Source organism: Pelodiscus sinensis, chromosome 22 (genome assembly GCF_049634645.1).
Source record: "Pelodiscus sinensis isolate JC-2024 chromosome 22, ASM4963464v1, whole genome shotgun sequence".
Lineage (NCBI taxonomy): Eukaryota > Metazoa > Chordata > Testudines > Trionychidae > Pelodiscus > Pelodiscus sinensis.
Window position 1 is genome coordinate 600,138 of NC_134732.1, and position 26,854 is coordinate 626,991.

A 26,854-nucleotide genomic window follows, 5' to 3' on the forward strand; every position below is an offset into this window, starting at 1 on the left:
ACCCCGCCCCTGCCCTCCTCAGAAGCCCCACCTCCACTCTCCCCCCCCCATCCCTCTGTTGCTGCCAGGGATGAGGGGGTAGGGTCCTAGATCGGACTCTGGCTTGGGGTGTGAACCCAGGGGGTTCAGAGTGTAGGAGGCAGCGGAGGCCTGGGTGGGCTCCTGGCTGTAGCAGGGGCTTGGGGTACAGGCTCTGGGAGGGAGTTTGGGTATGGGAGGGGGTCAGGGCTGGGGCGGTGGGGAGGAATGCAGTGTCTGGGGGGTGCTTTCCTCCCTAGAAGCTGCAACATGTCCCTCAGCTTCTAGGCAGCAGTGTGGCCAGGTGGCTCTGCACACTTCCTCCACCCACAGGTGCTGCCCCCCACAGCTCCCATTGGCCATGGCTCCTGGCCAAGGGGCACTGCGGAGCTGGCACTTGGGGGGCAGCATGTGGAGCCCCCCTGGCATTGCCTCTGCCTAGAAGCTGAAGGACATGTTGCTGCCTCCAGGGAGCCATGCGGAGCCAGGAATGAAGCCTGCCAGTCCCACCAAACGGACACTGGACGGCCTGGTCAGGGTGCCGACTGGAGCTGCCAGGGGCTCTTTTCGACCAGGTGTTCTGGTCAAGCCCAAACACTGGCAACCCTCCTGCTCACTCTGGCTGATAATTCGGAAGGTGCTTAGGGGTCTGGGACACCAGTTCCCATTCATCTGGCACTGATAATCTCAGCCTCTCTCTGCCTATGTCTACACTACACTTCTTTTTCGGAAAAAGATACACACATTGTGCTCTGCTTTTCCCATCTATCCGGGGCCAAATTTCAGAAAAACCTCCTCTTTTGGAAGAGCCCTTCTTTCTCATGCATCGAGATTTGCAGGGCTTCTGAAAGAGCGCGCCTGCTCTTCCGCAAAAATGTCAGAAGAGCAGACGCGTTCCCTAGACACGGCAGCGTCTCTTTTACCCCACTGGACCTAAGGGCATCAGAACCAGTTGGAAGGCCAGAGTTCGGGCTGCGCATGGGAGTTCCCACATGCCTGCCTTGTTTAAGAGAGAGCAGGAGAAACCGTGGGGAGGATTTTCAAAAGGGCTCAGCACTGGCTTAACGCTTGGTTACGCTGCCAGTGCGCAGAGGCCACTTCTTGTTATACTGACCAATCCTGCTTCATCATTTCTTTGTGTTCCCCCATCTATCTCCATGTGGCGTCTCTTGTCCCAAGCACAGACTGTGAGCCCCAGTGGGCAGGGACTGTACTTTCTGCTCCTGTGGGGCACCTAGCTAGTACAAGCTGAACCCCTCCAGTCTTGCACACTCCAGTCCAGCATGATTTTAATTAGCTGGAGGTCCACTTACCATGGATCTGGCCAAGTTTCCCGCAGTCCCATAAAGTTCACAGCCACCAGTCCTGGCTCTGAGATCTGTGCTGTTATTTAGCTCTGATTGACCCCTCCGTGAGCAGGGGAAGTGTCGTCATGCTGCTGGGCGATGCTGACTCCCATGGTCTGGCACCAGTCAGGTCCCAAGAGTGCTGGACTAGAGAGGTTCAATCTGTACAGCAAAACCAATAATAACTATGCGCTGTGCTGTACAGTCACATGGTGAAAGACTGTCCCTGCCCTGAAGAGCTGTCAATCTCAGCAGACCAAGGGTAGAAAGAGAAACAGCCGCACCGAGAGGTGAAGTGACTGCAGAAGTCCCACAGCAGGGTCAGTGTAAAACCCTTCATGTCCCAGATGATTTATTTTCAGTGACCTAGGAATTGATACAATTTGCTTGCAGGGGCTGCACATGCTCTGCCATCCCACCGGCTGGAAACAGCTGTAAGGGGTGGCCTATACCTGCCCCCTGAGAAGTTTCAGTTGTGCAAGTGCCCTGCACATCCCTGGCATACGCTGCAAATGCGGGTGGAGTTAATTTCACCCTCACAGCAAATGGTGCTATCTTTTCCTATTTTTACATATTTTCTTGGGACTCTGCAGGCTAACCCACAGCAAATTGCCATCGCACTAGAAACACAGCGAGATGGAAAAGCCTTGTGACCACTGACACTCTGAAGGAGGAGTGCTCCGTTACTGTTTGCAGTTCTGTAGGCCTGTCCTGGATTTCCTGCCGCTGACTGCAGGAAAAATCTCCATCCCGATAAACTAACCTTCAAAATCTAGAAGCAGACAAATATGCAATTCATAGTGAACAAGAGGGGTTAAAATTGCCACATGATGCAACCTTAATTGTGCAGAAGCTGTGGGTCTGACCATAATACTTGCAAACATTAGCTCTTAGTGAATTACTTCTATACCATGTAAGAAATGCTAAGGTATGACCAATGAAATGCTTGTTGTTATTATATTGTAATAACCCTGGTAAGGAAGGGTTCCATACTCAGAAATACAGGAGGCCCCCAACTTATGACGCAATTGGTTCCTGGGGAAGCGTCGCAAGTTGGCGTCGTCATAACTCAAACCCTCATTTATGATAGGTGCCGTGCGCTGTCTAAATGCAGGATAAGGACGTAAGTCGGGGGGGTTTCGGCCCCTTCTGCACTTACAAAAATGGTTGTAAGTGCGGGGGGTCAGAACTGGGGCAGTTGCGAGTTGGGGGCCTCCTGTACTGTTACTCTACTGTTCTGTATGGATGTCATTTCAAGTAGCCAGCAAACCTAACTAGTCATAGTAGAAAAAACTTAAACAACAAATAGTCTAGTAGCACCTTAAAGACTAACAAAACCTGGAGATGGGATCATGAGCTTCTGCTGTCATCTGAAGAAGTGGGTTGTGCCCACGAAAGCTCAAGTTTTTCCTGTTACAGACCAACTTGGCTACCCCTCTGAAGCTTTTACTTCCCAGTAGGAAATTCAGAAGGAGGTTTCAAAAATCTGATTACCATGGGTTTCGTATCTGGTTTCTTTATCAAGAAATGGAAGTTACACTGTTCAGTGCCACTGAAAGCCCATGCTCCTCTCTACAGTAGTTCATTACAGCATCACAAGCTGGCCAAACCCCACCACAGACCTTCCATTCTAAAAAACAGAACACAAAGCCATTTGGAATGGAACTGACAAACTTCTCCATAATCAACAGATTTATTCTTTTCCTTTCCACTGGATTTTGCCAATAGATATCTGGGGTATTCACTGAAAACCTTCATTCACTTAAGTCTCCTTTGACTTGCCTAAACATTGTTTTATTATGTTTCCAAAGTACAAGCCGATGCCAGAATTAGAATAAGTGGCCTAATTGGATAGTAAGTTGTTTAATTGAGCATTTCAATAAATGGGAACCATTCTTTACTACAGCTCCTTGGCTAGCAGGAGAGTCATGTAAGAGACCTATGTGGTTAAATTAAAAGCATCATATTTTAAATTCATCAGATGCTGCCTAGTCCCTCAGAAAAACAATATCACTCTTCAGTAAACAGGGCTTACCAAAAGCAACTCTGAAGGCTCTGGGGTGTATACACATCTCTAATGCTTTCTGGGAACTTCCATTAACTTTAAGGGACCCTATTTGCAGGGATCAGTAAAATAGAATGCTGCTGTGTGTAGAACTGTGCTCTGACAATGTAACATGTGGTGTAAGCAGTACGTATTTTTCATCATTGTGGGGGCACGGATCAGGGTTCACACTGGACTCTCTGTCTATACCTGGCCTGCGCCAGGGAAGCTAGCAATCCAACCAGTGAACCACACTCAGTGATGAATCCTGCTCAGATGGCACCTGAGGCACCGTGCACATACGCTGAGAAGATTAATACTATTATTCTCAAAGGAGGAGCTGTGTTAGGCAGTATCTGCAAAAACAATGAGGAGCCCCGTTGCACTTTAGAGACTAACAGATTTATTTGGGTACAGTATATACCATGATATAACTCAACTTTAGCAAAGTTTCTGATACGATCTCCCACAGTATTCTTGCCAGCAAGGTAAGGAAGTATAGATTGGATAAATGGACTGTAAGGTGGATAGAAAGCTGGCTAGATCATTGGGCTCAACAGGCAGCGATGAACAGCTCAATGTCTGGTATCAAGCGGAGTCCTCCAAGGGTTAGTTCTGGGACAGATTTGTTCAACATCTTTATTAATGACCTGGCTGAGGGGATGGATTGCACCCTCAGCAAGTTCACAGACGACACTAAGCTAGGGGGAGAGGTAGATACGCTGGAGGGCAGGGATAGGGTCCAGAGTGACCTAGACAATTTGGAGGATTGGGCCAAAAGAAATCCGATGAGGTTCAACAAGGACAAGTGCAGAGTCCTGCCCTTGGGATGGAAGAATCCCAAGCATTGTTACAGGCTGGGGACCGTCTGGCTAAGCAGCAGTTCTGCAGAAAAGGACCTAGGGATTGCAGTGGCTGAGAAGCTGGATATGAGTCAACACTGTGCCCTTGGTAGCCAAGAAGGCTAACGGCATATTGAGGTGCATTAGGAGGAGCATTGCCAGCAGATCTGGGGAATTGATTATTCCTCTTTATTCGACTCTGGTGACACCACATCTGGAGTATTGTGTCCAGTTCTGCCCCCCCCTCCCCACCACAGAAAGGATGTGGACACATTGAAGAAAGTCCAGCAGAGGGCAAGAAAAATGATGAGGGGACTGGAGCACATGACTTATTAGGGGAGGCGGAGGGATTTGGGCTTATTTAGTCTACAGAAGAGAAGAGTGAGGGGTGATTTGATAGCAGACTTCAAATTCCTGAAGGGGGGTTCCAAAGAGGAGGGAGAGAGGCTGTTCTCAGCAGTGACATGACAGAACGAGGAGCAATGGTCTCAGGTTGCAGTGGAAGAGGTCTAGATTGGGTATTAGGAAAAACTATTTCCCTAGGATGGTGGGGAAGCGCTGGGATCGGTTCCCTAGGGAGGTGGTGGAATCTCCATCCCTAGAAGTTTTTAAATGCCCTTGACAAAGCCCTGGCTGATTTAGTTGGGACTGGTCCTGCATTGAGCAGGGAGCTGGACTTGCCTCCTGAGGTCTCTTCTAACCGTAGGATTCTAGGACCTTTCGTGGGTGAAAGCCACTTTGGCAGATGTGCTGCATGTATTTCATGACTTGGAATTTAATTCTGCTCTAAAGCCCTCTATGTGGGACCTGCCAGTCAGGAGTAGCTAGTTTTGGCATTTACCTATTCTGAAACTTGAAATCTGGCCTTCTCCCTCCATCCACATACACAGCATGGGGGAGAGTGCAAGTCACTGGCCTGCTTCTGCCATCAACATCTTGGAGCTTCCTTCTGTGTGCTCCTTACACATGAAACCCTTCCCTGAACTCATCTACAGGGGAACTCCCCTCTCCTTCCACCGCTGATCACTTCATGCACCTTGCTTCAAACTATTTTGTCAAAGTGCTACATAGTCCTGTTTGTTTCAGCCACACCAGACTAACCCGGCTACATTTCTATCATTATTTCTTGTGTGTGTCTGCACAGCACCCCATACAACCAGCCCTTTCACTGGTCATTTTAAAATCATGATGGGATGTTTTTCTAAAAGATTTTCTCTAAAACAAACAGGAATTATGTCAGGAAGATTCCCTGGCCTGTGCTACATAGGTCAGACCAGATGGTCACAGCGGTTCCTTCTGTAATCTAGGACCAGGGCCGACCCACAACATTTTGGCACCTAAGGCGGGGAGCTCAAATGACGCTCCCATGCCCCCTTTTCTCCTGCCTGCCTGCTGTGTCTCTTGTGCCCTCCTTCCTCCAGCACAGCACTCCGCCATCTCTGTGCACCTAGAGCAGAGAGAATCCATCTGCACCAGCAGCAGATACAATTTTCTATACTCTGAGTCCTAGTGGCGCCCCTCACAGTCTGGCACCTGAGGCGGCCACCTCAATTTGCCTCATGGTAAGGCCAGCCCTGTCTAGGACTATATCCTGGAGCCTGGGTACTGTGGCGACAAAAAGAAAAGTCACGGTAATCATTGTCTTCCAGATTTCGGAGGGTGTCAGACTGGCATGGACAAGGCTGCTCTCTGTCCCCATGGCCGTGACTAGAACAGATGCTAAGGAAACACAGGCATGGCCCATCTTGCTTGTTCCCTGGTGAATCTCTGTGGCTCCCACCATGACTCAAAGAGTTAACTTCATGCTCAGTTTGAAGCCATGAACTGTCTGTTGACTCCATCTCATATATGGTGACTAATTCCATCATTCTACGAGTTGATCATGATGAGAACAAGTGAAACGATTAAGAAGCAAATTAAAAATAGCCAGCATGTGGCACTGTGTCAAGGGTTTGTGTTTAGATTTTTTTTTTTATTTCAAGTTTCTTTGATAAAATATTTTCCCATGCTGGAAACCACTTGGAATGTCCCCTTTGCAATGGCATTCCTGATGGATGATCCAGGCTGTCAACAGATTGCATGCCAGCAGAACTGTTTTCCCTATGCTCCAGAATTCTGCCCCCCACTTGCACACCTTAGAAAGTTGAACAGGTTGAACTGTTCTAGTCCGGCACACTCTGGTCCAGCAACATCCATGGTTCGGCATGATTTTAGTTGGATGGATGTCCACTTACTATGGGTGTAGCCAAGTTTCCCGCAGTCACATAAAGTTTGTTTTCAGCCACCAGTCCTGGCTCTTTGTGGGTATGTCTACACTACCCCGCTAGTTCGAACTAGGAGGGTAATGTAGGCATACCGCACTTGCAAATGAAGCCCGGGATTTGAATTTCCCGGGCTTCATTTGCATAAGCGGGGAGCCGCCATTTTTAAAACCCCGCTGGTTTGAACCCCGTGCAGCGCGGCTACACGGGGCTCGAACTAGGTAGTTCGGACTAGGCTTCCTATTCTGAACTACCGGTACACCTCGTGGAGTTCGGAATAGGAAGCCTAATCCGAACTACCTAGTTTGAGCCCCGTGTAGCCGCGCTGCATGGGGTTCGAACCAGCGGGGTTTTAAAAATGGCGGCTCCCCGCTTATGCAAATGAAGCCCGGGAAATTCAAATCCCGGGCTTCATTTGCAAGTGCGGTATGCCTACATTACCCTCCTAGTTCGAACTAGCGGGGTAGTGTAGACATACCCTGTGTTCTGTGCTGTTATTTAGCTGTAATTTACCCCAAAATGTCTTCTAAGAACTCAGTAAGCAGTGGAAGTGTTGGTGATGCTGCTAGACAAATTGATCTCTGTTTGGCAAATTTTCTGGTTCAGCATTGGTCCGAGGGTGCTAGACTAGAGAGGTTCAACCTGTATATTAATATGTACTACCTAGGAGGGGTACCTCTGATGGCAAGAATGACATTTTGGAAATAACAGTGAAGAAAGGATGATAATCTTGTAGTTAAGGCATTAGCCTGAGAACCAAACAAACTGAGTTCTGTTCTTCTCTCTACCATTGGCTTAAAGGGAGATTTTTTTCAAAGCCGCAAATGCCTTTTGCTTTCAGTGGAAGTTGGGTGCCTAATTGTCCTTTTACCCTTTCAAAATATCCACCTCAATTTCTCTGGTCCACAGTTTCCCATTTTCTGTTTGTAGGTTGTATCACTTTCTCCCATCTTTTGTCTGCTTAGATTAAGTTCCTTCGGCAAGGGCTCTCTCTTCCTATGTGGATTTACAGAACTTGGCACAACAGAAACCCCCATTATGGTTGGGACCAAAACCGGACAATTTTTTTCTGTAAAAAATGTTGACCAAAACAAAAATTGGGTTTTGATTACTTTCAAATAAAAAGTTTTGTTTTTATTTAAGCAAAAAAACCTGATTTTTTAATTCTGAATTTGTTCTACCTCCTTTATTCTTAGAAGAAAAGATGTCTAGGGTTCAACTTTATTCATCCACTTTTTCTTTTTTTCATCTTTCCTTTTCCCACTCAGTAATATTTCAACGCTTCTCCAACAAGAAACAAGTCACAGAGTAGCAAAGTGACAGCTTTTTACTTTGAAAAGTTACTGAGTGAGAAAAAGAAAATTTCAAACATGGAAACAGAGGGGAAACACCCCATGTCATTCATTCTACTGTGTTCAGTAACAAATAAAGAAAAAAGAGGGGAAAAGGGAGAAACATATTCAAAATTTCTAAAATTAGAAAAAATGGTTTAAACAAACCAAAATAAAATGAAAATTACAATTTGAAATTAAACGAGACAAATATTTTATTTTGTTTTGCTTTGTTTAGCTATTTTCCCGTGGAAAAGGTTTTTCATTAAGTCCCATTTTTCAGCAGGAAAACATTTTGGTCAGAACTTTTTAACTATGTCTACCAAGGCCCTTAATTATTGTAATGCAAATAGCAAAGCAGCAGCCATAAAGCAACGCATCACTTCTGGGAGCGAGCAAATACATCCCTTCTCCAAGAACCCTCACAGCATGCGCATCAGAGGCACTGCCTGCTGGCCCCGCCCACACGCTGCTCCCAGTCACCCCCATTCATCACAGATCTCTTGGTGTCTTGGGACTGTCCTGTCAAGGCTGGGTCTGGGTGCTACCCGCCCTCCTGGGCTGGGGAGGCTGGGGCCAGGTGCTGATCACACTCTGGGCCAGGTGAGCTGCCCATCTTTCCAATGCTCTGGGGAAGGCTGGGGCTTCCTTTTGCACATGCTCTGGGGCCAGGGAGGCTGGGGCAGAGGGGAGGGCTGTGCTCAGGAGTGGGGAGTAGGGGACGGCTGTGGCTGTGAGCCACCTGTGCTGAGATGGGCCAGATCGCGGGCAACAAGTGATCTGAAGGGGCTCTGGAGGGGCTGGGCTACTGCTCACCCGTGCTCTGGGGCAGCGGGAGAGGAGGCTGCCATGTGTAACAGGGGCAGGGTCTTGAGCAGAAGGGGTACGGTTGAAGGCTCTCCTCCCCTCGCCCTCGGTTCACCAGGAGAACCCTTTCTCTTTGTTCCTCTTGCTGTAGAGCCTTTTAACAAAGTTCAACCCATTGTTTACTAGATTTTAGTTAGGCAGAAGCTTTTGTTTTTGCCGAAACAGACTAATATAACTAGTCCCCTGAAACGCATCCCGATAGGTACCACTTAGTAGTTTGTGAAAACCAGCAGATTCCCTCTGCACCGAGACCAGAAAACAGCTGTGCTCTCTCTGACCTCACTGCAGTAGTTGCTGCTGAACTGACTTTTGAATGGTGACCACTGTGATTTTAAGTGACTTGAAGTGACAAGTGGTAGTGTCACAACTTTCTCTCTCCCCATCTCCCGCCATTGTCACTGTCCTACCTCAGTCCCCTGCTCTTCCCCCTTCCTGTCTCACTCATATTCCCCCTGCCAAGATCTGCCCCCACCTTATCTCTGCTGCTCTCCTGCTCCATCAGGCTCCTTTCTCCATCCCCTTACACTGCCCCACTCATTTCCCCATCCCCCATCATTTATTCACTTGTGCCTGACAGTGCCCTTCTCTGCCTCCTGCCAGCACTGAGGCTGCCACATTCCCTTGGTTTCATTCCCACTGGAACCATAATAGATGGAGGCCACTTCTGCTAAGGGCAGCCTAACTGTCCGTCAGACTCGGTTGTAGGGAAATGGCAATCATGTGGCCAGACCACAGACTAGTACGGTACCCCTCTGAAGGAGTCATGTGCATAGCCTCATTCTGCACAAGCCTCTGCAGAGAAGATTTTGCCTTCAGCAGAAGTGGAGGCCTAAACAGTGCGCTGTGAAGAATGATAAAACCCGGCTTAATCAGAAGTTAAAAACAACAACAACAACACAGGCAATACAACATGAGAAAGCCTGATGAATACCAGCCAGTTGTCAATATGAAACACTTCCAATTACACATTTTTAACACCAGATCAAACAAAATGGCAGAGGAAACTTGGTGGCTTGAAAATGAAAACTCTTGCAAAAGTTCACACTTAAAAATATAATTTGCACATGGAGAAAAGTAAGGATTTATAGTCCTTTTCAAGATAACTTCAGAACACAACTTTAAGCCTGAGCCAGGACTAGCGCCTCTAAATATACACATGCGCATGGATGTGGGTGTAAGATTTTCCTCTTCTGTGGAACATGGTGAGCAACCAAATCGAGATGGCAACTTCTGCTTCTCACAGTAGCTTCGGGTACCTCTACGAACTTCTTGCCTTCCCTCAACCATTCAGCCACAGAAACAAATTTTGTCACTAAGTTGGAAACAGACACAACTCTCACAGGCAGATTTGATATTTATCTTGATGAGAAAGGGTCAAATTCTACCCCTACTTCTATCTGTTCAGACACCACTGAACTGTGGCAGAATCTGGCCCTTCATTAGAGCAGCCTGAGGGTCCATGCCAGCCCTGGAGAAGGACTCTGTCAGCAGAGAAGCAATCCTCCCAGTGGAAAGATTTCTTCTTCTTCTGTCATGGGACATGTTACCATTAATCACCCTCCTCCCCCAAATAAAGAGGGGGGTAGCATTTCTGGTGGGAACACTGCATAAGCTAAGTAAGTTTCCCTTAGGGAATGACACTAAAATATTAGAGGAAAGGGGGAGCATAAGGGGGAAGAATCAAAATAAAAAGGCCGTGTAATCCTCCTGGGAAAGAGCATTTCCAACTGCAGCCATGTGCTAGTCCATCTGATTGTCCCAGTTCAGGAAAGTTCAGATTAACATGAAGGGGGAAGAGCAAACTGCTCACACAGATTTCTATCACAGTCTTGTTTCCACATGTGGTGCCACAGGATCCTAGTCACATCAGTGGAAGTGTGGAGCCTGCAGAGAGGACCATGGCAAGGTTATGGTAACGGCCAAAGGTGCAGTTTGTGAGGATGCACAGCTGTGTGTCTTGGAAAAACAGCTACTGCCTTGGCATACGGATTCTGGGCCCTACATGAAGTTTGTCTTCCCTCTTTTAGAATCCGGTGCTCCCAAACACATGTGTGGCAGACCTCGGAGCCGACCCTCAGAATCTGGACCTCAAGCCTCATGTTGCAATAACTGGACAACATTTATATTACCCTTTTTGTTCCCTTGTAAGTGCAAGGCCCCGAGTGACATTCTAAGACACAAGGATGTAGGCACAAAATGAGAAAGACCAAAACACAACATGAGATTAAACGAGCTAGAGACATCAAGAGTAACAAGAAAATATTCCACAAATACATCAGGAGCGAAAACTAGGTAGGCCCATTACTCCATGAGGGGAGAAAACAATAACAGAAAATATGGAAATGGCAGACGTGCTATAGGACTTTTTTGTTTGTTAGTAGCGATTGGCCGTCTAACATAGTGAATGACAGTGAAAATGAAGTAGGCTCTGAGGCTAAAACAGAGAAAGATCAGGTTACAAATTATTTATGTAAGTCAGGTGTCTTCAGCTTGCCAGAGCCTGATGAAACTAGTTCTAGAATACTCCAGGAACTGACTGAAGAGATATCTGAGCAATTAGCAATTATCTTTGAAAAGCCCCGGAGAGATTCCAGGGAGCTGGAAAAGAACAAATATAATGCCCATCTATAAAAAGGACAACCCAGGAGTTACAGACAAATCAGCTTAACTTCAGTACTCAGAAAGATAATGGAGCAACTAACTAAAGCAATCAATTTGTAAACATCTAGAAGATGATAAGGTGATAAGTTACAGTGAGCATGGATTTGTCAAAAACAAATCTTATCAAACCAGAATAACAAGCCTTGTGAACAGGGGGAAGCACTAGGTATGGTATATCTTGACTTTAGTGGGTCTTTCGATAACTCACTCACATGACCTACTCATAAACAAACTAGGGAAATACAACCTCAGGACGTTAAATATCGGTTAACTGAATAGTTGAGTAACCTCATGAATTCTTATCGGTTACTCGACTATTCTACAGTCCCCGGGGGCAGGGCCGGCAGCCAATGCAATCTGGCCCCACTGCAGAGGAGCCCCTGCCGCTCTGTACTGCTGCCTCTGATACAGCGGCAGCAGCACAGAGTGCCAGGCGGGAGCTGGTCCACAAGGGGTGCCAGTTTAAAAACCAGCTCCGCTCACGGACTGGCTGCCTGTCGCCCCTCGCTGCTGCCTCTGATACAGGAGTGGCAGTAGCCCCTGTCTGGGGGCAGGGGCAGGGGTGGTCCTGAGCTCCTGGACTCAGCATGAGCCGGGCTGCCTGCCTGCCTACCTCCTAATACACTTTAAATGCAGAGCTGCAGTGGGGGTAGGTCCCAGACCCATCACAAGCCAGGACTGAGACAGGCTGCTGGCCAGGCTGTTAAAAAAATTTCCTGGGGGAAGGGGGATGCATGTAGGCTATAGCATTAACCTATAAGCTTTTGCTTACCGGTTCATCGACTATACCACCCCTCATACAACCTACATGGAGTTACTAAAGACGGGTTCATAAGTGTTTGGAAAAGAGACTACTTATCAGTGGTTCAAATTCAGGTTGGAAGGGCATATCAAGAGGGATCCCACAGGCATCAATTCCAGGTCCTGTTCCATTCAATATCTTCATCGGTGATTTAGATAACAGCATAGAGAGAACACTTGTAAAGCGTGCAGACGATACCAAGCTGGGAGGGGTTGCAAGTGCTTTGGAGGACAAAGTGGAGAAATGGTCTGAAGTCAATAGGATGAAATTTAATAAGGACAAATGCAAAATATTCCATGAACAAAGAAACAATTAGTTGCATACGTACAAAAGTGGAAAATGATTGCCAAGGAAGGAGTACAGCAGAAAGGGATCTGGGAGTCATAGTGGATCACAAGCTAAATATGAACTAACAGTGTAACACTGTTGCAAAAAGAAAAAAAGTGTAAAATCACACTGAGATCTATTAGCATGAGAGTTGTAAGCAAGACATGAGAAGTAATTCCCCTATTCTACTTCATGCTGATTAGGCCTAAACTGGAATACTGTGCCCAGTTCTAGATGCCATACAGGCAGTCCCCGAGTTACGTGGATCCGACTTATGTCGGATCCGCAGTTACAAACGGGGCCCTCCCTCTCCCTGGTCTCCAGCAGACCAGGGAGAGGAAGCAAAGCAGCGGAACACGCGGGCAGCGGACAGCCCAGACGCGTCTGGGCTGTCCGCTGCCCGCGTGCTCCGCGGCTTTGCTCTGCTTTGCTCCCCGTCCCCCTGGTCTGCAGACCAGGGGGACGGGGAGCAAAGCAGAGCAAAGCCATGGAGCCCGAGGGCAGCAGGACAGCCACGGCGCATCTGGGCTGTCCCGCTGCCCCCGTGCTTCGCGGCTTTGCTCCGGACGCCTGTGGTACAGCAGCTGGGGCGCTGCCGGTTGGTCCCGTAGCGCCGCTCTTGGCGCTTACTGGACCAACCCGGCAGCACCCCAGCTGCTCTGCCCCAGGTGTCCTGATTCAGCCACTGCTGGTCAGTTTCAGCAGCGGCTGAATCAGGATGCCTGGGGCAGAGCAGCTTGGGTGCTGCCGGGTTGGTCCAGTAGCGCCGAGAAGCGGCGGCGCTACTGGACCAACCCGGCAGCACCCCAGCTGCTCTGCCCCAGGCGTCCCCAAGTCAGCCGCTGCTGAAACTGACCAGTGGCTGACTACAGGAAGCCCCTGCCCCGGGCTTCCTGGAATCAGCCACTGATCAGTTTCAGCAGCAGCTGACTTGGGGATGCCTGGGGTTCTTAAGTTGAATCTGTATGTAAGTCAGAACTGGCGTCCAGATTCAGCCACTGTTGAAACTGATCAGTTTCAGCAGCGGCTGAATCTGGACGCCAGTTCCGACTTACATACAGATTCAACTTAAGAACAAACCTACAGTCCCTATCTTGTACGTAACCCGGGGACTGCCTGTATTTCAAAAAAGACATGGACAAACTTGAGAAAGTCTAGAAAGGAGCAACAATAATGATTAAAGGTCTAGAAAACAAGACCTATGGGGGAAGATTGAAAAAACCTGTTTGTTTAGTTTGGAGAAGGGAAGACTGAGAGGGGACATCATAACATTTTGAAAGTATATAAAAGGTTGTTACAAGGAAGAGGGAGAACATTTTTTCTCCTTAACCTCTGCAGCTAGGACAAGAAGCAATGGGCTTAAATTGTAGCAAGGGAGCGTTAGGTTGGGCATTAAGAAAAGTGTCTTGTCAAAGAGGTGAAGCACTGGAATAAATTGCAAAGAAAGGTTGTGAAATCTCTGTCATCGCAGATCTTTAAGAGCAGGTTAGTCAACACCTTTCAGGGATGGTCTAATACTTAGTCCTGCCTTGAGTGAAGGAGACTATATGAGATTGCCTCTCGCGGGCTCTTCCAGACTTATGAGTCTAAGACTTCTGTGAAGGGAAGCGAGCGCTCATCCACCCTGTCACTAGCACTGCATCCCTTTGCCTTTGAGAGGAGCTGCGTATACTACACTAACACTGCTGTATTGGGGCTGTTTTCTGGGAGGCCTTTTAGAAACTGCTCCAGGATTGACTGCAATCTCCTGTACAGATCATATTGATCAAGTTAAGTCTTGCTGCATTGAATGTAAGGAGTTAGGAGTTCACTGCATTACAAATGCAAATGTTTCCATCTTCATGTGGGAGTGCATGGAACTTCTTTAGGAGGAAGATGTGATTAACGCCATCTCTGGGAAGAATTATTAACTTTAAAGAGCTGTTTGGGACCGCAGTGGGACGTGAGTTTCCAAGGAGGCACTTGCCAGGCCTTTAGAAGCTGAGACCCGGGGAGAGAAACCCATTCTCTATTCATCAACTGCCCCTGGAAACTCTGGATCAATGCTCTCTACATGTATAAAGGGTGGACCAAACTTGGCAATGAGAAAAGGGGTTCATGAACTTGAAATCCATGGAAAATCTACATGTGGGATTTGAAGAACTGCTCACCTGCCCAAGCTCTGGCTGGACTTTGGATGATCTTTGGTACAATTGTCAGCATGTGTTCTTTCACTGATTTTATGTTTTCCCTGTATTGTTTTCAGCTTAAGAATAAAACATGTTTGCTTAGACAGAGCTGTGTGCAGGCCTGCGGACAGGGAGGAAAAGGGAAAACTGCCCCAGGGCACGGTGGTTCAAAGGGACAGAGGAAATGCAAGTCACATTTTGCACAGAAAACAACCAGGGGGTGGACTGTCTTCTTATTCAGCACAATGTACCTGGGCCCGATTCTCCTCTCTGTAACACTGGCACACATCAGGAGTGACTGCTGAAGGCAGTGGCGGGGGAGAGGAGATCCAAGCCTCGTCGGGAGGATGAGAGGGTTGGCCTTGTTCAGGAGTGATCCCATGCGTGCTGTACAAACAGGGCAAGCTGTACTGTGGAGCCCTTCTGCTCTCTGCCTGGCACTCTGCATGTACTGTAACTGCTGTATGAGAGCCCCCTTCCCCCGGCAAAGCTCTGTACAATGGCAAAGAGTTAAGAAGCTCAGGGGCGGTTCTGTGAGAACATTTCTCAGAGGCCAGTGCACTTTGATTTGAAACAACTTTCCATTCCATTTATATCTATAGAATAGGAGGGACTCTGGGGTCCCAGTTTTCCACAAGACCCAGTGTTCATTTCTCTAGCTGTGTGTGACCCCAGGGCAGCTGCCCTAAGAATAACAGAAGTAAGTTCAATGGGAGAAAAAGATCCGCTCTTGATGATGTAAACTCCAAAACACAGTTTTGTGATGCTGATGGCGTAGAATTAGCCCTCGGAAATTACTCGTTTCTTATTTAAATGGATCCTAATAAAAAGAATAATAAATCTATCACATAATCTCAACTATAAATAGCTGTATCACCTCAGAAATGTACTTCTGAGAGAATCCTGGGGCTGAACAGGGTCTAAGATGGTGCTCTGTGGTTTTAGCTCAGAAAAGCTGTGGGATACCCAAAACTGCTCAGGAAATCATTTTTGTTTGAAATGTTTTGACAAAATTATATTTTTTCATTTTTGTTTATATTTTCCTCACAATGTTTTGAAGTATCATTGAAAAACTGAAACATGAAGTACTTTTCAGTTTTAGTGGTTTTTGGGGCTTTTTTTTATAGCAACCCACATTTTTGGACAAAAGCAGGGGGTTTTCCACAACAATCTCCATGTCAAAAAGCTGCTTTGCAGAGAAAGAGGAAGTAACTTACACTGTGGGAAGTGGAGGTTCCCCAAGAGCTGTGTTACGCTGGGGGTGCTTGCATGCAACTCCATGCGCATGGAGCCAGAGAATTCTTGCCAGGAGCGTCCAACGATCTATGGTGGTACCCTTGCCTGCCTCATGTTTCCATCTGAGGGCAAACCGAGCAAAGTGGGCCAACCCCAGTTCCTTTGCTGCCCACAGATCCAGGCAAGATCTCCCACAGAGCATGGCGTCAGGTAATGAAATACAGACAGGGAGCACACATCTCAAGTGCCCTCCGCTGACCATAGGCAAAGGACTTCCTCATTTCTTCGAATGCCAGTCCCTGGGGCATTCTGCTGCGGGTGGCTGACATGTCGGAGGATGCCGATGGCAGGGACATTCGCAGGACTGCTGTACCAAGTGACATGTCAGCAGTGGAGTTCTGCACTCGAGCATAATATCTCGTGAACGTGTGAGCGGGACTCCATGTAGCTGCCCTGCAAGGTCAAGTAAAGGTACTTCCTGAAGTGATGCCCTGAGTTGAATGGGCTTTTGTAGAATAAGCCTTTACTCCATGAGGCAGAGGAGGACAAGGATACGACTGGTAACAGCACAGAATACAGTCTGAGATCAATTTAGAGAGCCCGGGGGAAGGGGGGGTGCTGCTTGCTCTTCTTCCCATTCCTCTGATTATTAGGGGACGAGGGGAAAGTACACAGCTTGCAGGCATTCCTCTCATTCCTGGGTGGAGTGGGGAAGGGAGGGGCAGAGGAGTAATTCACACATGCTGTGTACTTTCCCGTTGCTCCCTGATAGTCAGGGGAATGGGAAGAAGAGCAAGCAGTGTCCTGGTACACCCAGCTGCAGCCCCCCCTCTGCCCTCCTGAAACGGCCCCCTTGCCTTGGGCTCACGCTGCTCACGATTTTCTGTCTGGCTTTGTGCTCTGCAGAGAGAGGCTGAGATCATGTCATATGCCAAGGAATTCAGTCTCTTCTAGACACATGCCATTTTGGGGAAACCAGAGAAGTGAGTAGGCTGGGTTATGTGAAATCCTTTGAGATGTTCTGCTGTAGAAACCTCATCCTTGAGGAGTAGAGTGTGGGAGACCTGCCAGCAGGGCACCCAGCTCACCTTTGCTGTTGGCCGAGGTAACGGCCACAAGAAATACAACTTTCACTGATACGTGAGACATGGACCATGGTGTGAAGGGAAAGTTAGTGAATGCCAAAGTACAAGGGCTGTTTTCCTACTGGCTGGAAGGTTCTGATTAGGCTCTTCAAGAAAATGCTAATCAATGGGGGCATGACAATAGAATGGCTCTCTGATGGTCCTGCTCCCTCAGGTAGTAATTACTTACCCCGGGTTTATTACTAAACAAATGTGATTTTCTGGAGAGGATTTCAGTGGTTGTAAAAGGGAACAAACAGAACAAAGTAAATGACTGAGCAAAATCAACAAACATGCAAGTTACATTTAATACGCTAAAGAAACTAGTTACATGTAAGATCTCACCTTGAATGTGGTTCCAGTAATCTTCTTCACAGAGCAGACAGGGTCCACTTCCTTCCCCCAGTTCAGACTCAGTTGTTTCCAGAAGTCATCTTGGGTGGGGTAGCTGGGGAGAACTAATGACCAGGATTACCTCATTCCTCACCCGTAAAAGGGTTTGCATGAGGCAGGTGCCCTCCCATCTTCTCATGTAAAATCACAGAAATCAAGATGTTCCCAGGAAGGTTACGCTCTTTTACGGTTCATTGCTTTTGCTGGAGGAGGGGGAACTTTAACCTTCGTTCCCAGGGGCTATTTAGGCACCTGAAAACTCTAGTTTTCTGGCAGATAATTTAGCAGTTAGCTGACGGGTGCCCTATACTTAATCTAATTTCGATATAAAAAGAAGACAAACAAATATTAGACCCTCTCAGCTCTAATAGCATATTCTGACATCTTGTGTCAAGCCATTTCAGGGACACTGGTTTAGATATATTCTTTGTTCCTACTCTTCACAAAGAGAGAGATTGCTTCACCTCCTGGGTTTGCTCTCAGCTCTGGGAGGGGAGTGGGGTCAAGTGGATTACAACAAAGGCAGATACATCTGAGATCTAGGTAAGAACATCAGAGTGGCCAGACCAAAGATCCTTCTAGCCCAGTGTCCTGTCTGCTGACACTCGGTAGCAAATGCCAGGTGCTTCAGAGGGAATGCACACAACAGGCAATCACTGAGTGAATCATCCGATCACCCATCTCAGCTTCTGGCAAACAGAGGCGAGGGACATGCAGAACATGGTGTTGGATCCCTGCCCAGCCTGGCTGCTAGTGGAATAGTTCAGACAGAGCTACTTAGTCAGTAGCACTTGATAGTTCAGTATTTGAAATTGAAGGCTAGCAGATGTGAAGACTTCTCTTCAAGAAATCTAGATGTTTGGTTGTCTAGATCTCTCCATGGCAGCTTGAACAACCAGATGGGTAAACAAATTCTATTCCTGTGGTTGGAATGAAATAGCATTTCTCTGCTCCTTGGGGATAATGATGCGTGTGGCTGATGTATGCCAGACTGCTCTAACAGGTTCCACAATTGCTTCATTAACTGGAAGTGCTATTGGACTGGATCTGGTTGTTTGCAGGGCATCTAGGAATTTGTGCCGATCATCTTGTACCTCATCAATGGAGTCAGGATTTCCTTTACAGGATGGCAGAGGAATTACAGATCTCCCTAGAGTATAGATATACCACAGTGGCAACTGCTTCCTTGGGAGATGAAGAATGCAATGTCATCAGTACAAGCAGCGTCATTCATAGTCCTCCTCCTGTGAAGTCAGGAAGATGTGATTGTTCCCTCAGAGAGGAATGGTGGAGTGATGACCTGGCAGAATGCATGGGCTCGGTATCGCTAGCATACGTGTCCTATGCTCCCCAGTATAGCCAGTAGGCTGGGTCACAAGGGGTACCAGCATTCCCAAGGTAAACGCCATGGTGAAGGCTGTAGCAGGAGATCCATCAAGGGATGAAGGCACCAGCCAGGATTGTTGTCGATGAGGCATGGGAACAGCATCTGGCAGACTCTGGGAGAATACTTAGATGGGGGGCCTGTGACAATGGACGCAGCTCAGCGAATGGCGGGACTTTCCATTTCCCCCTTGGCTGAACAAAGCCAAACCCTCTGAGATACCTCCATGTGCCCTGTGCCCTTCTGAGTGAGTTAGACACTGCCCCGACAGCACCTTGCGCAAGTTGGTTTGACGGGAGTGTCTCTATTTCGTATGGTCACCTTGACGGTGTCTGTTAGGAGGGGTGAGTGTGTTCACGTTGGCCTTGTACCATCTTTGCTATTGGAAAGCTCTGGAATGTGTTCGCTATCGGGGGAGGGTGTGGCGAGTGACTGTGCCCAGCACTTGTTAGGAATGCGTGTAGCTGCACTATCAGCCCTGCGCTTGCCCGATTCTGTGGGCAGGTCCTGCCTCACACCAGGCCCCTGACACCAGGGCTTCTGATTCAGGCGTTATGTCTTCCTACTACAAGGGGCACATATGACACCAGCCACGATGCGTGACACCCTGGGGCAGTCACTGACAAGAAGGAATGGGAAAGGGCATGCCATTCATGAAGCCTGGAGTTCTAGTGAGAAGCTAATTCTCCTTTGGCTACTAGGAGGATGGAGCAGGGTTCCGAGGCAGGGACTGGAACAAGAAAAACCCTGCTAAACGCTTGCATCTTACTGAAAACATAGGAACCCACAGTGCACCAAAGGCAATCTCTGCAATGTGTACAGATCAGAGCAAGTGAAGGAGAGCGCTGGGGGCTCTGACTCAGGCCACGGGGTGGAAACACGAGGAGGGCATAGGTCAATGGACACTCCTTTCCAAGAGTCTCCACCTCGGGCTGTGTGGCACACGTGCGCGTGGCCTCAGTGGAAGACACCTGGAGCAGCCTTTGTTTTGATGGACACATTTTAACCAGCTCTGGTGATTTCTAACTCAACAGCCTGCCCTGCCTTTGCTGCATGCTTTTAAGTGGCTCCCCATATGCCAGAGGCACTGTGACGCTGGTGCTAAGGGACACAGGCCCACTGGACAATCACCTATTTCAGACATTTCCCATTAACAGTAGAGTGTGAGATTTTTCTTAATCCCACCACTGCCTTTCTTGGCTAAAACTGCCTTCAAGCCTTGTATAATCCCCTTGGGTCTTCACCTCCCAGCGGGCAACACAGAATGCAAATGAGCACTGTCAGATCACAGGGCACTTGGGGTTGTGAAACCTGAGCAGCAACCACGTCGCTTTTGGTGGATTTCATCTAAAAGGCAGGAATTCTCAGTGCCACAAACCGGGGAGCAGAGGGCCCAAACCAGACTGCATAGAAGATGTTTGTCCTTATAAGACAGAAATAATAAAGGATCAAAATGACAGGAAAATCATTTAGGGGAGTTTTCCAAAATGCAGTATTGGCCTAACGCATCTCCACTGAAGTCAATGGAAGTTTTACCATTTCACTAGTATCCAGGTGACAAGAGATGCTAAATGGGCCTTGCTCTCCATTAGAGGCTAAGCCTCCATCTAAAAATCTCACCTGCACGCTGTATGCACTGTCATCCTCCTTGAGGGACCGAAGGGCATGGGCCACATTTAACCAGCAGGGCTTATGTTAAGTCTTGAGAAATGAGGCATGTAATGGGCACCACTGCTATTCTTGGCCACCGCGCAGTAAATAGAATGCTTTCAGCTGGCACAGCAACGTGTATCGCTTTGGTACTTGCCATTCATGTCAATTTCTGTCTCACTAAGAAACACAGGACGGGACATCAGACAACTTGGATGTGTCACATTCAGTGTGCTGGGTGTGCTCTTTATTAACAATTTTGTCTCACTCTTCCCCGTATTAACCAGGATCCCTTCCATTCTGGATTCACGGGGCTAGGAAAGAGTCCCAACTGGGCATCCCTAGCTGTAAGGCCTGGGCGTGTAACAAACACCACTGCTTCTAGCTCTGACAGGTACATTTAGTTTCATTCTACACAACCCTGGTGGAATGCAGTTCCACACGCAGGGCCAGGCGAAATGGCAGGGCCTCAATGTGCAGATGTGGGGAGGAAGGGTTTAGATTTATTAGGAACTGGGGAAACTGTAGGGGAAGGGGGAGCCTGAGCAGGAAAGATGGGCCAAAAGGGAATCAGGCTGCTGGCACTTAAAATGAAATAGGCCATAGAGCAATTTTTAATGTAAAGGCTGGGGGAAGCCAATGGGTGCGGAGGAGCATGTGGATCGGATAAGGCCGGTATTTAGCAAGAGGGATGTACAATCCTGTTCAATTTGCTAACAAGTTACATTTAACTGATTAAACAGGGGCAGGCTGGAGCAGCACCCCCCCCCCACACTGCAGGTAGGGGCTGCTTCCAGACCTACGCAGGACTGCCGGCCCCCAGCCTGCACGAGGCCAGAAGTGGCAGCCCCACACATTTTCCCTCTGCTCCAGCCTCACTCCCCTCAGCCCCATGATCCCCCCAGCCTGATCCCCTGCATCGCCCCATGCCCCTCAGTGCAACCCCTGTCCCCTCCCATCGTGCCCCAGCACCCTCTTTCACCCCTCAACCCCACCTCTCTGTGCCCCCAGTGCACTCACCAGCAGGGCAGCCGCACTGGGGCAGGGGGGAGGGGCAGAGTCTCTTCCTTGCCCAGCCCAGCCCTTTGCCTGCAGCTCCAGGGCTGGGCTGCCCAGGGCTGGCTCCAGCCCGGCCAGATGCTGTGAGGCATGGGGAAGGGGCTCCTTGCGCCTGCGCACAACCCATGAGAAGCAGCATGGCACAGCCTGGGCCCCAGCATGCCACGTGTGCCGGCCACCCTACCCTGGATCTGCAGAGCAGATCGAGCCCTGCCCCCTCCCAATGCAGGAGGCAGCCCCAGCGATGCGCACACGCCTCTCCCACTACTCACCCCCAGCAGGAAGACAGAGCTGGTGCTCCAGCCTGCAGCTGTGCGGCTGAGGCTCGAGCCACTGCACTGGCTCCCTGCCACACGGGGTGGGGGAGCTGGGCTGAGCTCCCGCCTCGTGTGCCGCTGGTGGCAGGCATGCCAATGGGTGCCAGTCCCTGCCACCTAGGTTTGCAGATGCCCTTAGCTTCTTTTTTGCTTTGTGGAGAGTTATTTGTCTAACTGATGAGTACTGCCGTGGCGCCTTAGAGACTAACAATCATAGACCTAAACTTAACAAACAGCAAACGGTCTGGTAGCACTTTAAACACTAACAAAACCTGTAGATGGGATCATGAACTTTTGTGGGCACAACCCACTTCTTCATTAATCTTTAAAGTGCTACCAGACTATTTGCTGTTTGTTAAGTTTATCCTGTACAGACTAACTTGGCTACCCCCTGAATCAGAGATATAGGATCATGAGCTTTCGTGGGAAAAACCCACTTCATCAGATGCCAGCGCTCAAATGTGCTTGTTACTACATGGGTGTACATAAAAACACAGCACATGTGCTGAAGCATATCATGGCTCTTCCCCTGCTCCAAAGAAACAGCAGCAATTAAGCTCTAGATCTAAATCCTTTGTTTTGGAGAAGCCTCTGATTTCCAGAGTGGCGCTGCTTATTTTCCTTTGCCACTTGAAGACATGTCTCTTTTCTGCTCATTACAAGGGTGTCAACATGTACAGCAAATCTAGGCTGGGAAAGAGATAGGGATTTATTCATTTAATGATGAATTGCAAAAGTGAGATTGCAAAAAACTTTATACCGCAATTTTGGCATCACTAGTTTGCAAACAGATATAGACCGCGGCTTCATTTACATTTACATGGCTGCCGCACTGAGCCGACAAACAGCTGATCAGCTGTTTGTCGGCTCGCGCGCTAGTCTGGATGTTCCCCCTGTCGACATCAAAGCCCTTTGTCGGCAGCCCCGTTATTCCTCGTGGAATGAGGTTTACCGGGGCTGCCGACAAAGGGCTTTGATGTCGACAGGGGGAACATCCAGACTAGCGCGCGAGCCGACAAACAGCTGATCAGCTGTTTGTCGGCTCAGCGCGGCAGCCATGTAAATGTAAATGAAGCCGCGATCATTTAAATCGCAGCTTCATTTGCCTTTGCTGAACAAACAAATCGACATGCCTCTGCCGACAGAGGCATGTAGTTTAGACGTACCCCCTTAGTGCAGCCACCACTATAGCCCATAAAAGTGTGGATATAGCTATAGCTTATTATTTTAAGGCACACTGTGGCAGGTTAGTACTAGTTAGGGATGTAAGCAGTTACCCAGGGAGCAGTAGCCTTATACTGGCCAGGTTACCTGGTAACCACTTAACCAGAGGGCTGGGCAGGGGAGCAGCCCCCTGCCCATGGCATGGTGGGACCCCAGCTGTCTGGAGTGCCCCCCCCCACCTGTGGGGGGCTGGCCAGACCTCAGCCACACGGTTAACCAGTTAAGTGATTGCAATTATATTGTTCAACCAGTTAACTTTTTAAATGGCTATTTACGTCCTTACACTAGTAGCTATGGTAACTGGTGGGTCCAACACAACAGTCGCAAATTTGATGTTTGTGGCAATTCCACCATGCTCACTAAATGGATGATAAAAAGGTCAGGGTTAGGCATACTGATGAAGTACTGCAGGGAATCTTGCAGAGCAGCTGCCCATGCTGTAGCTGTTCCGTAGATTGTTTTCAGTCTTCATGGTCCAGCTGCAAATTCCCTTGGGGAACAGATACTTCCAGGCCAGAGTACATGTGGAAAACCAGGAAAATTAACCCATATTAACTAAAGGTCTCAATTTGAAGTGGATGAATTAAAGTGCATTAAAGTTAACTTCCAACAAACATTAAATAAACTGAATTAGGGCCCCTTTAATTTTGAACAGCAGCATCCACACTGGGATTTAGTGAGGGTAACAAAACTCTTCAAATTCACACCTTAATTTGGATTAATTTTCCTGAATGCAGCCATGTGGACAAACCCTCCGTTACACCATGTAAAGGGCTAATGAAACCGCTGCCTTACGTAGGGGGCAGAGTATCCAATTTCTGGGTTTCTCATTTTATGGTTTCAAGTTGGCAGGAAAAGAAAAACATTCCTTAAAATGCTATGAATGTTGTGGAAATATTTGCAGGATCTAATTCTGCCAAGCCCATACAACATTCCACAGTGCATACACATACGCTTGCTAGCTAGCTTGCTCTTTGCAATGATATTTATTAAACATTCATGGATTTCCTGATTTAAAAAAGCCCTGCAAAAGAACAATGCCAAAGAGTGACTCTTGGTTGAAACTGACAAGATGCCAGAATTTGCAAAAACAGAGACAGGACACATCCTTTCCTTTATTACCACGGCACTGACCCTGCCAGTACTCTCCCTGTTCTAGAGATCGAGTGCGCCCGCATGGTCTGCAGTCATGAACATTTCACCAGCACCAAATTAGTATAAAACACTTCCCATGTGTGTCATTATTTCTTTCAAATGGGATTGCTATGGTCTCTAATCTTCTCTAGACCGTAAGCATAACTGTGCAATGCTTTCCAGCTGCTGAAATGGTTTGTTACGCATGGCAAGGGCTGAACTGGTAGCGAGAGTCCTAGTCTATTTCCAGCATATCCTGGAGTCATGCCATGATGCAACCAGAACAGTTAAGAGTGGCTTTTAGACAAGGAACCCAGGTTTCAGTAGGTGCCTCTGACCCAACTTCCGCAGAATGAGACGTCACAACTGTGTGTGAGCCACGGCACATGGAAGGCTATACTCCCTTCTTTACATCCACAAGGGGAAGTGACCATTCTGTAGGGGAGCAGCAGTGCAGCAGCATAATCCTTAAATTATTTCCAGCCTCAGCTATCACACTTTAGAGAAGGTTTTCTAATGAGCTGTTTAAATAGTAATTAGAGGCCAGCACTGAAGAGGGAGATAAAGTACCCAGTGGGTATCTAACTCAGTAGGGAAGGACCCGATAAGAAAGAATGGAATGAGTTTTCTTCTGGGATCAAATCCAAACAGCAATTATTCCCTTGATATCACGCTGCTTAAACAGGAACAGATTGAAAAAATATTTTACAGTGGCTGGTGATGAATGGGCTACTTTACAATCATTTTACTAGCAAGGGACTGTTTTTTCACCAGTACCTTAGATAGGAAAGGATCCAAACACCACTAATATCTGTTCTTATTTACACAAAACAATGATACATTTGATATTAAAAAGCTTCATATCTCCCACAGCAGATAAAAGGGACTCTGGAGGTTTCCAAATACTTTTTTCTGCAGGCAATCAAGCACTAATTTTATGTTTTGGAACAAGGAGCTGAACTTGGGTTAACAACACTCTTAGATCAGAGGCTGCCAGGTCACTGACCCTTCACTGTTTTAAGGAAGAAGCACTACACGGCACTAAAAATAAGTCTTGCTCCCCTAATTATGTCGACTTTGTTCCCATCAAAGCTGGCTGCCGTGAGCTGTGACATTCATGCAGAATGGCATGACTCAAACCTAACACTCCCGCGCTGTCACCCGTAGGTGTCTGTACATTTAATCCACTTGAACATCTTAATCAGCAGATTCTCTCACCATTCAGCATCATTAAGAGATCCACTGTGTCGCAACACCAAAATAATTCCTTATGGGATCATTCATGGTAAAAGTAAAAGATCAAACCGTCAATTTTCTCCCATATTCTGGCAGCTCGGGGAGCTGCTGGGGGTTTGGCGCACACTGCTATAAATTAAGCAAATTACAAAAGCAGTGTTCAATACAACATTCAGGGCAGATTCTCTAAGGGTACGTCTACACTACAGCGCTAATTCGAACTAACGCATCTAGAACTAAAAACTAGTTTGAATTAGCGTTTTGCTAATTCGAACTAGCGCATCCACATTAAGTGGACCCTGAACCGGGGTTAAGGATGGCCGGAAGCAGTGCCGGCAGGGCATCAGATTAGGACTTAGAGCGTGGAGATGCTGTCTCAGGCTAGCCGAGGGCTGTGCTTAAAGGGTCCCGACCCTCACCCCGGACAGACAGTTCTCAGGGGTGCCCTGCTTGCAAAGCAGTCCTGGCTTGGAGTGCCCTGAGTGCCCACACTGGGCACATCACAGCACTCGGCCATCAGCCCGGCTGCACTTGCCGCAAGCTGCCATCTGGGGAGAAGGGGCAATTGGGGGGCTGCAGGAGAGCTTCCACCCCCAGAAGCCCACAGAGCCAGCCCAGTACTCCCCGTCGGGGGCTCGTGCCCCATTCCTCCCTCACCTCCTTCCACTTACCCTTCCCTAGCCCCTCTTCTTGATGTACAAAATAAAGATAACGTGTCTTCCAAAATGGAATCTGTCTTTATTGAACAAAACTCGGGGAGACTGGGAAAAAGAGGTGGGAGAGGGGAAGAGAGAGCCTGGGAGAGGAGAGGGCAACTAAAATGATCAGGGGTTGGGAACAGGTCCCATATGAAGAGAGGCTAAAGAGACTGGGACTTTTCATCTTAGAAAAGAGGAGACGGAGGGGAGACAGGATAGAGGTCTCTAAAAGCAGGAGTTGGGTGGAGACGGTGCATATAGAAAAGTTCTTCATTAGTTCCCATAAAGAAGGACTAGAGGACACCAAAGGAAAGGAATGGGTAGCAGGCTTCAAACTAGTAACAGAAAGTTGTTCTTCACAAAGCAAAGAGTCAACCAGTGGAACTCCTTGCTGCAGGAGGCTGTGAAGGCTAGAACTGGAACAGAGTTTAAAGGGAAGTGAGATCAAGTCATGGAGGTTGGGTCCATGGAGTGCTATTAGCCAGGGGGTAGGAGTGGTGTCCCTGCCCAAGGTTTGTGAAAGGCTGGAGAGGGATGGCACGAGACAAATGGCTTGGTCACTGTCTTCGGTCCATCCCCTCCAGGGTCCCTAGGGTTGGCCACTGTCGGCAGACAGGCTACTGGGCTAGATGGACCTTTGGTCTGACCCAGGATGGCCACTGTAAGCTCAGGGTTGGAGGACCCCCTTGATTCTCTTGCACACCTGCTCCTGGGTGGCCAGGCTGGCAGCTC

The 26,854-nt window shown here is 48.1% G+C and overlaps 1 protein-coding gene across 11 annotated transcripts in view; it reads right to left on the reverse strand.

Annotated features, from left to right (window-relative positions):
* EXD3 (exonuclease 3'-5' domain containing 3) overlaps positions 1–26,854 on the reverse strand; it is a 353,448-nt gene that overhangs the window by 91,042 nt on the left and 235,552 nt on the right. Inside the window, exon 20 of one of the 11 annotated variants that reach the window (XM_075905835.1) lies at positions 973–1,526. The exons of the other annotated variants lie outside the window; for them this stretch is intronic. Coding sequence (XP_075761950.1) covers positions 1,512–1,526 — 15 coding nt within the window. The 3' untranslated portion in view covers positions 973–1,511. Of the gene's footprint in view, positions 1–972; positions 1,527–26,854 lie in introns of those variants that run through there. 11 annotated transcript variants of the gene reach the window in all.